Below are 16,891 nucleotides of genomic sequence, written 5' to 3'. Positions count from 1 at the left end.
CAAGAGTGGCTTTCGGTACTCAATAATATCTAAGGTTCTTTGATGTTATACGTTTTTTTCTTTCTCCAAGTTAAGATATATTTGCTACAGGTTAGAATTGCAAACTAACATTCTGATCATTGTCATTATTAAAAGGAGAAATATTTTACATCAGTAAGCTAATGAGTTTATATGGCATATTTCAGAATTTTTACACATATAAAACACATAAAACTTTTCTATAATATATGCAAAATTAGTACAAAAACTTTCCCTTAAATTATTATGTGTCATCCTAACTGTATAATTTTTTTTGTATGAACTTATATTTGACCTTTCTTATTATTAGAAAGGTAAGTAAACGTAACTGTGAAAATAAATCCGTTTGACTCCAGTTGACTGGAAAATTTCTTAACCATCATCTATTGGCTAGCAGCTTTAGAGAAAGTAGTTTAGTCCATGAAACATAGCTCTCATTACGGTAATTTCTATGAGGATGGATTCAATCATGAGTCTATGAAGTAAGCTTAAGAAAAGAGGGGAAAAAATACCCTGAAAACTACTCACAATTTCATCTACTATGTAAAAAATTTAACTGAAATTTACCAAACCCCTCATTTGGTAACCAAAGTCTTGAAATCTAAAATAACTCTACACCACCCAAGAGAGCTACTTAAGGCTCGTTAACTTTCTGATATTTCATGATCACTAACAAGAGGTCTTTCAGACAGAGTAAGACTCTATTACACTGCTTGATATTCTGATACTGATCGCCTTCTGAAAGATAAACATGAATATGGCTATTCAAAGAGTGAAATAAACAGTCAATTAGTAGTTTTTTTTAATGTGTATGACAGTCTCTATTTTCTGGGACAAATATGCTCAATTTTTCACAATAAAATGAAAGTAAAGGAACAGATTAGTAGTTCAAGATAGAAGGGTAACAAATTTAATTGAATCTAAATTCATATTAAAAAATTTATATCTAAATTCGATATAAAAATATCATTACCAAAGGGAAATAAGTTTGTATGGAATAAGGCAGGTAGAAGAGGATAGGAGAAGATAAAACAGAATAAAATAACTTTTCCTGAATATATATATATATATTTTTTTTACAGGATATGCATATATATATATATATACATACATATACGTACACGTACACACACACACACACACACACACACACACACACACACACACATATATGTATTTGTAAATGAGAAGCCTGGCCAGAAGTCAATGCAACTACAGAGAAGACAAAAGAAAAATTCTAAATAAAATAGTATACAGTACTGACTATTATCCTGTACTGACCTACTTTCAATAATACATGCAATTTTAATTTTTTCCCAAAAGTGATGATGGATCTTATATTGCTACCAAATTCCAACGTTAAATTCTTTGATCATTTTAACAGTATTTTACACATATTTAAGAGGTTACATGTATGCAAAATATTATTGAAATTTTTCTGGGTAGTTTTACATAGCTTACTTTTAGTCACCCACTGTTTTATTTTCATTTCTTAATATAATGACATTACAGTGTTCCATCTTAAAATAAAAACCTACCTTGGACCAAATTCCCCTTTCAGCTACTATCCTCTCTCTATATCCCTACTTATCTCACTTCCTAACTCAGGATTTATCTTATTTTTATTCTCCATTCAAACACTAATTTCTCAGTCTTTCTAACATCACCTCAGTCTTTGAGATTCATAAAGGCAAAGACTATTTTTAACTGTTATAACCTCAGTACCAGGAACAGTGGCACATAACTGATACTCAAATATTTGATAGAGGAATGAATAAACAAATAAATGAATAAATAGACAAATGTTTGTTTTAGCCATTTAATTTTTTTGACAAATTCTTCTATGTGCCACAGTCAAGCTCTTTCTCCACAATGATCTGTAAATCAACAAGGTCATCCATAAATCACATGTAATCAAAGTAAACACTTATCTTGCTTAACTGCTCCACGGTCCTTGGCATTGCTGATTACCCACTCCTTGAGCCATTGTTAAGCCTTAACTTACTCTGCTCCACATTTTCCTGGTTTTCCGTCCAGCTGGCTACTCCCTCTCAGGCTCCTTTACAGATTTCACTTACTCTACGTATCACTTACATATTGATAGCCCTCTCACTGGTTTGTATTTCTAAGTCCTCGATTCTTTCCATGTGTAGGTCTTCTATTCTTCACTATTATCCTGCTTCTAGGCAGACTCATCCATTCCCTAAGCTTTAATAACTATCTATATAATTATGATTTCTAAATCTATGCTTGGACTCTTAGGCAGTGGCTATCAAATTTGTCAAATTCAGTATGTGAAACGCTGAACCCTCTTTCTGCCTCCCAATCCTGTGTATTGTCGATTTACAATATCTCAGTAACCGATACCCAGTTGCTCAGGCCAGAAACTGGGGATGTCTTACTTTACTCTTTGTTTCTCCCAACCTCTTTTTCTTCATACTCCTTAAATCACCAATAATTGTCTACAGTATCCTCTAAATACCCAGTGACTCTCTCCTCTTCATCCCGTTAGTTACCACACTGACCTGAGCCAAGATTATCAAGTCTGGCCTCATCAGCTCCAATTGTCTTCAAATTGTTCCCTTGCTATATTTTGCTATGATTTGGTTTCCACATTGCACCAACAGAAATACAAACCCTCTCTGCTGTTCTTAGTAAAAAAAATCCAAATTTTTAAAAACACCATACCAAACTCTAGAGTATCTACCACTTGTCACCATCCTCAGAGTCAGTGCTGGCCCCATGTCCCTTCTCTCTAAGTTCTAGCCACATTTAACTTCTTTCAGTTCTTGACTTTATAATTTTTTTAATCTCCTGGTTATTCTACACTATTTTCTCTGTCTGAAATAGGTTTTGTTTTTTGTTTTTTTTAGTCTGCAATAGATTGAAATTATTGAAGTTATATATCTGGATGTCACTTTTTCAGGTTGGCATGCATTCCCTTAGAGGTAGCTTAAGACAGGGCATCTGCTTTATATTTTTATGGTTCCTTGTACTTGTATCACAACACACATCTATCTATCTATCTGCCTGTCTCGTCAACTAAACAGCAACTTATTTATCATTGCACCTCTACCATTCAGGTAACTATTACTTAGTAAACAATAAATATTTGTTTAAAAATAAATAAAAACTAAGATTTTTTTTTAAAAAAAGGTCACTTTTTTCTTTTGATTGCATTAATATGCTTTGTATTTGATTTGCAAAAGTTTATACTTGTTACTAGTTTACTGGATTATTCTGATAGCACACACAGGAGAATTATACCACAGAATTTGTACAATTTAAAAATTCTCAAAATTTCCATTTATGAACTGTATAATATATACTGATAATAGAAAACTTCTGCATGAAATGAATGTGTCATCATATAGCTCCCAATTACACAGTGCCATCCAGGAATGTGAGTGAGTAACTGGGAAGCAATTTGGGGCTTAGCCACATGGTGGTCTGTCCACAAATCCTCTGGAGAGGGAGACGGCATTCAGTGCACATCTGTGCAAACACTGCTTAATCTGGCTAATGTCTTCAAATTCAGGGATTTAATACAAGGGCCTTTTCTTTGCTTTGTTTGAAGAGAAGTTTTCCTACTGCCATTTTCAGCTATCAGAGTGAATCTTCATAACTCTAAGAGGCTGAGCACATTGAATTGTGTAGGTGTGTACGTGTAATAGCTGTGTGTGGGGTTAGAGAGAGGAAGAGAGAGATTGAGAGAGAGAGAGAGAGAGAGAGAGAGAGAATGCAGTGTACAGAAATATCAAAACATGTCCAGAGAAAAGCAATGCTGTCTAGTGAATGAAGTTCACAAATCTGAGAATGTCAATTTTGCCAAACTATCCCACATAACACAGGAATGCAAGTGATGTGAGTATTGATGTGGTTAAGTGTTTTGTACTTATCCGATATTGTATGCTTTGTGAGGGAAGAATAAAAGTACAAAATTGGATGAGGATTTCTTGAAATAAGTATCAATAACTTAAAACTACTGCATAAGTTTGAGATAAAATCATGGAATGTTTTTCTCTGTGCGTGCATCTGAAATTCTCCTTTCCAGATGAACTGCAGTGAAAGGAGTATATGTCTGACTATAGAATGAACAGGGTAACCATGATTTTAAAAACTGGGATCAAAAAACAACTTTTTCTAAGCAAATATAAACAAGATTATTTTCTTTCCTTTGGAAATCAAAAATAAGATTTAGAATTTCATAATATATATGGCTCAAAATTCATATAGTGCAAAATGAATAGAAGGAAACTTAAACACATCTCTACAGAATAGTGAGAGCTCAAATAATTTTTGTCTGAAATCCAAACACTTCATATTCTCAATCATAAGTGGGTGTTGAACAATGGGAACACATAGACACAGGGAGGGAAACACCACACACTGGGGCCTCGAGGGTGGGAGGTAGGGGAGGAATAGCAGCGGGGTAGGGGCATCGGGGAGGGATAGCATTAGGAGAAATACCTAATGTAGATAATGGGGTGATGGATGCAGCAAACCACCACCATGGAATGTGTATATCTATGTTAACAAACCTGCACAATCTGCACATGCACCCCAGAAGTTAAAGTATAATACAAATAAATAAATAAATAAATAAGATATTACCTCAAAATACCTGCATGTATTTTGTTTTTGTTTTGTTTTGTTTTGTTTTTTTAATTCCAATACACTCTGTATTTCCTGCATTGGTGCTAGACAACAGCAGGAAAACAATAACAAAAAAGCCTTGGCCAAGCCGGGTATTTATTTATTTATTTGTTTGTTTGTTATTTATTTATTTTTTGAGATGGCATCTTGCTCTGTCATCTAGGCTGGAGTGCAGTGGCACAATCTTGGCTCACTACAACCTGTCTCCCAGGTTCAAGTGATTCTCCTGCACCAGCCTGTCTAGTAGCTGGGATTACAGGCATGTGCCACCATGTCCAGCTAATTTTCGTATTTTTAGTAGAGATGGGGTTTCACTATGCTGGCCAGGTTGATCTTGAACAACTGACCTCATTATCTGCCCACTTCAACCTCCTAAAGTGCTGAGATTACAGGTATGAGCCATTGCACCTGGCCTTTTTTTTTTTTTTTTTAATGAAAACACAGGATGGTCTTTAATGTTCTAATGTTTGAAATATTAAGTTCCAATAATTAGTTTTAAAAATATGAAAAGACACATGGTAGGCTAGATATTGAAAGGATTACTACGAAGTATTAGTATTCAGTCAATATTCTGCACATCTTTCATATGCAAGAAAATATGAAGCTGAGACAAAGGCAGTAGAAAGGCAAGTCAGGTAAAGTTTCTGTCATAAAGAGCTATTTAACATAAAAATTGTGTTTGATTTTTCATTATTTTCTGATCTTTTATAAAAAATTATTTCATAATATAGCAAAGTTGTACTTAAGAAACTATGAACACTTTAAGCCTTTAGGAAAGTTGTTTCTTATTATTTTCATGTTAGAACATGAGTACATGAAAACAGAATTGGTATAACTAATATCCTATACTAAATGATCAAGCAAATACAAACTAAACATATTTCTTCCAAGATCTCCTGAATATAGCTAGAGAAGAAGGTTGCTTAAAACATATAATTTAATAATATAGCTTAAAATAATATAGTATAAGTATCCAATTTCTGAATATCAGAGATTCTTACTAATATATAACAACCAATCTGAGTCAAATTTCATTCTGTAAGCATTTGCTTCCCAAAGTCTCACTGAATTAAGTGGAATATGGCAGTGTGCTTACTTTTCAAAGTGTTGCTGCCGATAGTATCAGCCTTCTGACAAAATGGTGAATGTTGAATTAATATTTAAAAGTATAACCCAAAAGTATACATGTATTTACTTAAAAATTCTTCTAAGATACTTATTTCTAAATCATTTACATACATTTGTTTCTCCGATTCCAGATTTGGATCTTTCAAATAGTGCCAAAAACATTATATACTCTTATTCAAATAGAAGGCCCTGCCAATTTGGGGTTGTTGGGCTTAAAATACAGCACTAAAATTTTATTCTATTCATACATTCCCATTAGGAGTATTTATGACTCTAATTTTCTTCAGTTATACAGACTTTCCTGAGGATATGATTCTTACATTAAACTCTGAAACTCAACTGTACATATTTGAAGCCTGGGTCAAAGTGGTTACAATGGTTTTATTTCTGTGGCACTGTGTCAAACCTTCTAAAATATCAGCGAGTTAATAAAAGCCTTAAAAGATAATTATTTTTGAAGATAAGTTAAATGAACAAAGTACCTTTCAGTAATAATATAAATAACTTCTTCAGATAAGATATATTCATAATGCAAAATAAAAAATAAGGAAAATTCATTAAAAAATGAAGCACACTAAAATCCAGTAACTAAATGTTAAGTTAATGGTTTTTTAAAATTATTCTTTCCTTCATTCAACCAACAGTTACTGTATTTTACTATGCATAAGGTATTAGGTTAGATGCACTGGGCCCAGTGATGAGTAGTTCAAACAGATCCCCGGACACAGTTACTTTTCTTCTTCAAAATTATTTCCCCAAAACTATTGCTGTGTCCTGTTTTTCTAAGGTTTATGCTGTTCAACAAATCTTTAATCCAAAGCATGTTTGGTTTTCCTGTATTGAACAGATCTAGTCCATCTTGTACTCTTCTTGGCACTGATGTGAAAAAACATAAAGTTTTTCAAACTTACCTGTGGTATTAAGTTTGAAAATTATTTCTCTCTCTAGTCAGAGAGAAAATCTCTGCACAAGTTTTCATGGTGTTAATTTTTTTTTAAGTATAGCTATTCCCTTAATGGGGACCTATTTGTAAATTACAGAAGTTACCCTAAATCCACAACTATATATACTTGGCAGATTAAAAAAAAAAAACAAAACAAAACAAAAAAATACATTTGAATGTATTTGATGACACATTAACTTTTGCAGAGCAAATTTCTGAGAAAACTTTGAAGAGCATGGCATCTGGAATATCCCCTTCTTAATATTCTTAAAGATACAAAATACATTTGTCACCTAAGAAAAGTAATGATTAGAACAGCTACAAAATGCTAATGGATATCAGAAGTCCCTAAAAACATTCTGTTTTATTTACAGTGATAATTTAACCTGAATAAATTAACTTTGGAGTTATGTATATTATTTGGGAATCAAATTTTAAAATTATACTAATATTAGAAATATAAGAAATGTTATATTTACGTATTATTTGTAGTGTCTTTAAATTTAGTGTTGGTCACTAAAAATACTTTAAAACTTGTTTTAGAACACAATTAATATAATTTCAGTATAAGCTGGAAATGATAAAACTGAGAATCCTATACAAAACTAAGGTGATTTGTAATGTACACATAATCTCTATAATGCACCACAGCCAAACTGCCAGTTATTCATGGAAACAAAAAAATAACTACTGAAATGCTTAAATCTTGCACTTACCAACCTCCACAACACTAGAACAGTTGGGGTCTGTGAAGCCATCTGGACACTCACAGGAAAAGGAACCATCATCCAATCCTGGCAAACAGGTACCTCCATTTTCACATGGATTGGGATCACAAATATCACCTGAGTTATAAAAAAAAACAGAAATTGACATTTGGTTTTTGTCTTGGGCATTGAAACACACTAGTTCACTTTCCCACACATAATCCCTTGGCAGTCAAAAGTCAGGGTAATATTAAGATTCACACATAATATTTGCAAGACTCATTTCAAACCATATACTCAAAAAATAATATGCAACATGGTAAAAATTAAACTGCATAATTCAGACACTGCTCTGAAAGCTACTAGTTCAGTTTGAACTTCCTTTATAATATATAAAGAGAGTGTTGTCTAATTGGTTAAAAAACATTACCTAAATATCTGTAGGAGAATAGTGCCATTAATAACTCTAATAAATACCCTCTCTATATCCACACAGTTCACTCTTTAACTCTTTAAAGCAGGGGAGTTTAATTCTGGATCCCTGGAAGCTGAGATTGTCCATGTGACTTGCTTTGGCCAGTAGGTCCTTAACAGACTTGAAGGCAACAGAGATTTGAAAAGCACTTGAAGATTTCTACTTCACTCCTGGAGTGTTGAGATTGCCACGTGAATTGAATTCAGGCTAGCTTGCTTCAGATGGGTGAAAGAAATGAGAAAGTATAGGAGAGAAACTGCTACAGAGAAGTAAGTTATGCCATAACCAAAACCCCATAATATGTGATCTTGGCTGTGGCAATGGGTGGCAGACATTATGTGGAAAAGTAGTGATGACCATGGGAAGCTAGATAAATGGCTACCCATTTTATGTAGCAAGTAGTCATTGACAAAGCTGATAGCTGAGGTCGCTTGGGAAGCAGAAAATGTATGCAATGACCTTTTGGATGAGTAAGGAGATTTCCAAACAGACCGTTAAAGCATTCGTTGGCTCTTACTACCTGCATATGATAAGGTACTACAATAAAGAGATGAGCTAAATAAACAACCAATCAGTTTGAAAGTAAAGGGAAGTAGTATACAAGGACCAGGACTTGTGTTAGAAAGCACAACTGTTTCTAAACTCCCACCTCTCAAAGCGCTAAATTATCAAATGCCAGAAGGACATGGCCCCAACATAAATATCAAATCATGGCTGTGGCTATAAGTCTCTGTGTGCAAACATTTCACATACTTGGGATGGAGCCTCACAGATCTTCTCAGCTAAATAAAAGGGCTTCTAGAGACCTTAAGGAATGTCCCTGAGGAGCCTGACATACCCAGAGTGGCATCGATTAAGTCTGGAGTAAAAAGCAGGCACCAGACAGAATCATGGGTGTGGCTTTATTGCACATTGTCTATCTGTCCGTCTATTCCTTGAATACCTATTGCATGGTAGGCACTTAGGTAAGTGCAGTATATACCAAACTAAATAACAGAGTACGGAGCTTAGTACGAGTGATAAAAATGCAGGAACAATTAAAATTATACTACACAGTAGTAACCTGTGATTGGTATACATGATCCAAACTGTGGAGACTTTTAAGGAAATTCAGTGTTATCAGGTGATGAAGAGGAGAGAACATATGCTTAATGTTCCAGGCAAAGGGAATAACATACTTAAAGGAAAAAGATTATGTCTCATTCCAGAAACTTCAGGTAGTGTACTGCAGCTAGAATATAAATATGTATAAGAAATGGAAAATGATAAGGTCCAAAAGGCAGGAAGGCCATATGAATCAAGATCTTGTAAGCTGTGCCAAAAATTTTGGTGTTTATCTTTAAGCATTGGAAAATCATAAAAGGACTTGAAATATGGGAAAGTATAGCAGCACATTTGTGCTTTGGAACAGTCACTAAGGCAGCAATGTGTTGAATCATATGGAGGAGGTCGGGCTGAGGGAAAAGGAAGATGCATTTATCTTTGAAGTAGTCCCAGAAAAAAATGACAAAGATTCTCTTGACCCTTCATAGAGGTGGCTATAGACAGGGAAATCAAAGCAGGCATCACTTCACATCAAATCTAGTTAATAAATACAAGGTAATAAATCAAGAAACAAAGTCCTCCCAAATCAAGACTCACCCACCTATGTGGAATAATCAATGTAAAGGCACAGATAAACTTTTGTATAATAGAAAAGCAAGGCATGAGCAGTATCCCATAAGTTCTCAAGCAAAAGTCTCATATTTACATATTTATCTGAAAACAAGAACGCTTCTTTCAGATCTCACTTTGTCCTATAACCAAGTTCTTGCATCAAGTAGTAACTGAGGTGGGCCTACAGTCCTGATATACCCAGGGCTAAATGAGGTCCCTTCGATTATCCCATCATTATGGAGAGTTTCTGGTGCCTTAAGAAACCTTTCATTTCACCTGTGCTGCCCTTTCTAGATAACAATGCTTAATCTAGTCAATTTTCTACCAGGCATGTGTACCAGTCATATCATGCTTCTGTGGTCAAAATGAGACAGGACTATCTCTTAAAGTCTATTACATCTTATAGATGCCAGCTGCTGCTTAGCAGACATGTTTTTCTCTCTTATCCTTGTAATTTTTGTTCTTCTTTTTGGCTTGTGGAAACTCATTTCTAATACACTATAAAATTTTCATCTTATTTCAGTCATTGACATACTACCTTTTGAAAGGGAGAAAAGAGGTAATAGATTTGGCCAACATGTACAAGGTACAATCAAGACGACATTTTGACCGAATTGATCTAGGGGTTGAGGAAGAGCAAGAAATCTGGGTTGACTTCTAGAGCTCTTGCCTAGATGATTGAGTAAGCATCCTTTATAAGGAAATATAATGAATTTAGTTTTAAAGGAATATTGTTTTTGAGAAGTCTGTGGAAGATCTAAAATAAAAATGTCTGATTAGGCTATTATGCTAAGTAGATGTAGAAGTAAAGAGCCTCTGCTTAACCATGGGTTGTTAAGTATGAATGCTAATACTACATTTCAGTGAAAGTCTATTAAGGGAGGGGAGGGGATGGGACCAGAGAGAAATGAAGAGAGGAGAGGTCCTTAGGCACACCAACAAATAAATGGGAAAACGATATTAAGAGTCTTCCAAAAAAATAAAAGAAATTAATGTTTGGCCCATTGTGCCCTGGTATAAATGTTCAGTTTATTAAACTGGGGTCTACCATGTCAAAGTCTTTCTGAAATTAATAAGGGCCCCACTTGTAATTGTGTTGGGTGGACAATGGCAACAGAAATAGATGTTTTCATCTTGGACAAAGTAGAGGACAAACAACAACATAGATACCAGAGATTTACCATAGATTTTGTTTAAAAGCTGTTTCTGTATACATAATCATTAATGGCATGTTTGTATTAGATGGGTTCTCCAAGAAGGAGATGCTAAGATGAAGTTAAGCATGTAACAGATTTATTGAGAAGTAATGTCTGTGAATGATAAAATGAGGAGGAAGCAGAAATTAGCAGGAAAAGCTTCAACATGCGATACAGGTTTGACATCAATACAAATTACTGAAAGAAATGATGGTGGGGGTAGTCGGGGCAGGATTGGCCAGGAAGAGCCTCAGTCTATCATGCAGATTTGAGAAAGTCTTAGCCAATCACACAGGGACATCCAGAACAAAGATTATTCCTTGAAGGAATTCTGCTAGGTCAGGAATGACAGACACTAGAGCAGCCCAGTTAGAGTGAGGACCTAAGGTTCAAGTAGTGTCCTGAAGGTTCTGAGGAGACTGTCAGCTAACTGCATCCTTGCAGCTGGACAGCACATTCTTTCCTAAAAAAGTTTTAGAGCCGTGTACCTCCATGGGTGCCCACAATCCCCTCTCACTCTCAAAACTGTCTGATTTGAATGAGTTATATGGTTACTTAGGTCAAAACCATCATATCTCAGACGATGTTCTCTATACAGACATAATCTCAGTGGTTACTACAGATGTGGGTTGATACCTCAAGTGAAAACAAACTCTCTCAGCTAGAATTTCATGTCTAATTAAAATACACGGTAGGGACTTCTGATTCTCTGTAATATCAATTTTTCTAAGGCAGTATCACCTCAGGTAAGAAATTCTGACTGAAATGCAATAGGTTCCCAGACTTTAAATCAATAATTTTTGTCTGTTCGTTTCCCAGGGGATATGTTGGTAGAGTCTTTTAAAACTGCAATGGCAAGCAGTAGAAGTTAAGCTAAGGAAAGGAAAACAGGGCAATACAAGATTTCATGGTTCTTTCTCCTACTGTCAGCAGGCTCCTAAAATACACTTCTGCATATTGTAGAGCATTATATTTTGATGTTTCTTGGCCGGCTGGCCTCACCTGCTTTAGATTAGGACAGATGTGTTTAATTTGATTCTAACCATATTTTATGGTTCCATCTGCAGTTTATGGCAGATTCAGGCAAATTAAGCTGATGCCGATTTGCGTTTTGGCAATAGAATAGAGCAATTATTTTTCCCAGGGGCGAGAAATCATTGCAGGCTAAATTTAACTTCCTGTTTGCCTGGTCTTTCCACCCACTCTCCCAGGTTGTGATCGGAGTACGTGATTCTGCATGAAATCAATGTTGGCTTCATTCTTCTCACTGACCTCCTACCTGTGGCCAGTTATCTCATGTTCAAGATGATTTAGGCACTACCTTATTTCACTTCATTACCCATTTGCAATCCATGACCTTTAACCTCAATAGCGAAGTGTGTGAACACCTATAATAACCATGCAGCACTGCAGAAAGACAATGGTAAAAAAAAAAAAAAAAAAAAAAAAAAAAAAAAAAAAACCCTAAAAATCTAAAATAGGTACCTTTATGATTTTGGTTGTGTATTTTCTGTGAGCTTAGTATATAATTATACAACTTCTCATGCCATACAAAGAAGAAAATTCTATTCCGGTATTACTGAGAATCCAGTAGAAAGGATAGCTGATTTTGTTCACTGATACTTAAACTCTTGGATAGTTTGCGTGTTCAGTTTTCTTTATATGTTAGTGTTTGTCTCCAGTACACATATCAGAGAACTACTGATTCATTTATCACATATTTATATGCCACAAATAAATAAGTTAACCCTCACTTTAATAAAAACCATGGGAGGAGGGAAAAACAGGCTGACGAGATAAACAGCAAATAAAACTGATTATTTACAACAGACAGTGAAGTGGGGCCTTCACATGAGCTGAAAATTGAAGGATAAACTAGAGTCTGTGATATTAAAGCCTAAGGAAGAGCATTCCAAGCATAGGGAACAGCAAGTGGTCAGCCCTCATGATCAGTAAGACGGAGATCATTTCAGAAACAGAAAAGAAGACAAGGGGAAAATTCTCAATAAATGTTTATTGCCAGCAACACATTTTGAATAGAAACTGGTTGATAATTTAAAGCCCAATATTTGATCCTCTATGCTCCTGGTAATCAAGGGCACTTCTATTAAGCTTATTCTTTTTTTTTTTTTTTTTTTTTTGAGACGGAGTTTTGCTCTTGTTACCCAGGCTGGAGTGCAATGGCGCGATCTCGGCTCACCGCAACCTCCGCCTCCTGGGTTCAGGCAGTTCTCCTGCCTCAGCCTCCTGAGTAGCTGGGATTACAGGCACGTGCCACCATGCCCAGCTAATTTTTTGTATTTTTAGTAGAGACGGGGTTTCACCATGTTGACCAGGTTGGTCTCGATCTCTCGACCTTGGGATCCACCCGCCTCGGCCTCCCAAAGTGCTGGGATTACAGGCTTGAGCCACCGCGCCCGGCCTAAGCTTATTCTTTATATGAAGTAAACATCTACTGGAAATACGCTATTGTACTAATATTTACAGACTAATGTTCTTATGAATTTACATGTTGAACTCTTTCTCACATATTAATGTATTTATATAGTATTGCTAGTATATTTATGGATTGACAGAGTTATATAAATATCTTAATAACTTATTTAAATGAATGCATTTTTCTCATTTTCTCTGTTCTTTTCAAAGTTCTGGCAGCAACCTAGAATGTGTCTGCACCGTCATCCCTGCCCTCTCTCTATTTCTGGAAATAAATTTGCATACAGATGCAGAAGAAAAAGCAAAAAAGTAGTAACATATCACTCTAGCATGTTACCTTACTAACACAAGACATTATTTAATTTCTTCAATATCTCAACAAACTAAATGTGAAGGATATTGCAATATATACTTACACGTGGAAAAGTAAAAAGGAAAAGAGACCATTTAAATTCATGTTTCTCAACTGTGACAATGCAGCTGTGTGCTTTACAACCTCATTTTCAATCTACTGCTTTCCCATTGAACTGTACTATCATTTCACTTAAAAACTGAAAGAACATAAAGATTTTGCCTGCTATTGTAGAAGTTAGAGTTTGAAATCAACCTATAAACAGAATATTTGACAAACTGAGCCAACTCTAGTACACAAGTGGGTGATAATTCTAGTTTAAATTAGATCAAGTTCATGAGAATTTTCGTAATCGAATTGGTAAAACTCACAGGAAATGTTAGCATCCTTATGACTTACTGCTTGTGAAATTGTGGGGAACTAAATAAATGTCAGTTTTTTAAAATCAACAATAGCCTCACAATTTGCTTTTGTGCCTCTTTAGAGACCATTTGTGTTGGATATTGATATTTCACTTGTTGAACATTCTAATGAGTTTGATGCATAGATTTTGATTTAAGGCCTTCTCTCACAAATTAAAGTTTATGAATGTGGCCTATTTAAATTTCGAATAAATTTGTTAAGAAGATGCAATCTAATTCTTACCTTCATATGTACTTTTAAAATAAATCCTAGTTATTATTGCAGACCATCTTGCAATTTGGAAGTGTAGAGAAGGAAATAATATACAAATGTCAATAGGAATAATTTTATCTGCATTGATAGAATCTGCCATTTTACTGGTACATCATTAGACCATCCATTTCTCCACCTCAGTGTTCAGAGTCCAGAAACAGCCATGGAAGACACAAATCAAATAAATGAACAAAGAAACCTCTTAGACTCACTCAAAACCACATTAATGCTAATTTAAAGCAGAACATCTTTTAGATGTTATCCAGAGGTTTGCCTCACTATTTTTAAGACATTATTCTTTTTAGCTAGAGTTTCAAATGCTAAGGACATATTGGACTGAAGAAAATTAGAAGAAAATCTGCTATTCAGTGTTGACTGTTTAAATTTCACAGCTGATGACATAAGGCTTCAATCAAGGTCTACTGGATAAAAAGACAAAAATGTTTTGGGCTCTAACATTTTGAAAAAAATCTTTTTGCATATTTTGTAGTTTAAAACACTCTGGAGAGTCCCTTAAAATAACAGAACATACAGTTTTTAGAATTGAAAGAGACATTCAAAGTGATCTAATCCAGTGGTTCTCTGCACATTAAAATCATGGTGAGGGCTGGTGGGGGATACTTTTCAAATATCTTATACCTTATACCTAGTCCAGTTAAATCAGAATCTCTGGGAGTGGTTCCCAGCCCTCCACATTTTCTTAAAGCAATCCAAAGATCTCAATTTTTTTTTTAAAGAAGAAGGGCAAAGGAATAGGAGAAATCAAGGAAGAAAAAAAAGGAGGGAAAGAGGAAGTTTGGAAGTTAGTTTGTACTTTTCTGCCTTTAATTGAGAGAAAGGCAAATGAGGAAAGTATTTATGTGACTAGCTTTCTTTGTTAATTAAATGAGTTAAGAAAAAAAATCATTTATAGGAAGCTACAATTGGCAAATCATAAATAAGGGCACTCACCATGTTAGGGAGAATAGAATAGCTACTATTTAATATTAACATACATTCCCTACAAACATGTAATCTTTAAAACATAAGTAGCAAAAATTTTTTAAGGAGATTCAACCATAAACCACAATTCCCAAGTATGTGGTTTTTTGTTTTTGTTTTTGTTTTTTTTGAGACGAAATCTCACTCTGCCACCCAGGCTAGAGTGCAGTGGCATGATCTTGGCTCACTGCAACTTCACATCTCAGGTTTAAGCCATTCTCATGCCTCAGCCTCCTGAGTAGCTGGTATTACAGGCATGTGCCATTATGTCCTGCTAATTTTTTGTAGTTTAGTAGATATGGGGTTGCACTGTCATGTTCAGGCTGGTCTTGAACTCTTGAGCTCAGACAATCTGCCCACCTTGGCCTCCCAAAGTGCTAGGATTGCAGGTGTGAGCCACCAAGTGTCCGGCCCCAAGCATTTTTGACTATATTATTTCTACCTATAAAGAATATTCATTCAGTCATTAGTTAAGATTTGCTGAAGCCCATCTATATGCCACTAAAATTCATAATTTCTGTACATATTATAGGGCCCATGATAGACAAATTCCTGTTCTGATAGTCTCACAGAAAGACACAAATAAGTTGACAAATAGCTACCACTGCTTGTTAGGGCCAAGAAAGCACAAGAGAGGGCCACCAAACCCAGAACTGTGAGTCAAGAAGCATTCTGACAACAAGGGACCTTCCATTGGAGACCGGCATGAGCACCAGTGTTGCATAGTTCTGAGGGCTTTTAGCTAAGGGCTAAGAAGTATTGTCTTGCTTTAGAAAAGGTGATGTTCCTAGATGAAGTCACATCCACAGGAGTGGTAGGCATCAGTTCCAGTCTCCAGTAGGTTAAAGAATCAAAGGGGTGGGGGCATTAGAAGTAATGATGCAATTCTTTCAAGAGTTAGATGAAAGAACGGCAGTGCGTCATGTGGGATATACAACCGTGATTTAAGAAATTCAGGGGGGCCAGAGTTGGCATCCTACTCTGACACGTTCTAATTATTCTGTTTCTAAATCATTGTTTGCTGTACTGAAAAAATGGTCATTGTTAAAGACTAAATGATATAATGCAGGTTACAAGTTTAGTGAAGTTCCTGCCATAAAAGGGGCTCAATAAATGTTAGTCAAATACATATAAAAATCTAGTGGGACACATTTTGGAAATATATTTAAAATGGCAGAAACCTGGTAATGTAGGTACTGATAAGAAGCAACTCCTAGGAAGAAAAGGTTAAAGATAACAATAGAGAAAGATGAATCAGAAGAGTCAGGGCATGTGTAAAAATATGATGAATGAGCCTTGGAGTATGTATGGAAGGATTCAACTTTGACTCGAGGAAGATGTACCAAGAAGTTTAAGGCTAGAAGTTTAAGGCTGTATGACACAAACTGAAGGGGTTCCAGCCACAAATGGTGGCTCATACCTGTAATCCTAGCACTTTGCGAAGCTGAAGTGGGCAGATGACTTGAGACCAAGAGTTCGAGACCAGCCTGACCAACATGGTAAAACCCTGTCTCTACTAAAAATGCAAAAATTAGCCAGGCATGGTGGTACACACCTGTAGTCCCAGCTACTCAGGAGGCTGACACATGAGAATCCCTTGAACCCAAGAGGCAGAGGTTGCAGTGAGCTGAGATTGTCCATCTGCACTCCAGCCTGGGGAGCAGAGCC

At 35.5% G+C, this 16,891-nt stretch overlaps 1 protein-coding gene across 3 annotated transcripts in view; it reads right to left on the bottom strand.

The window, feature by feature from the left end:
- EDIL3 (EGF like repeats and discoidin domains 3) overlaps positions 1-16,891 on the bottom strand; it is a 434,019-nt gene that overhangs the window by 303,110 nt on the left and 114,018 nt on the right. For all 3 annotated transcript variants that reach the window (XM_003920781.4, XM_003920782.4, XM_074384070.1), the window contains exon 2: positions 7,462-7,590. In XM_003920781.4, the coding sequence (XP_003920830.1) occupies positions 7,462-7,590 (129 nt within the window). The remainder of the gene's footprint in view (positions 1-7,461; positions 7,591-16,891) is intronic.

The sequence above is a fragment of the Saimiri boliviensis genome, chromosome 1, assembly GCF_048565385.1.
Source record: "Saimiri boliviensis isolate mSaiBol1 chromosome 1, mSaiBol1.pri, whole genome shotgun sequence".
In the NCBI taxonomy this organism is placed as follows: Eukaryota; Metazoa; Chordata; class Mammalia; order Primates; family Cebidae; genus Saimiri; species Saimiri boliviensis.
Note: the sequence above shows the minus strand (reverse complement) of the source record. Positions and strands in the feature narration are given on the sequence as shown.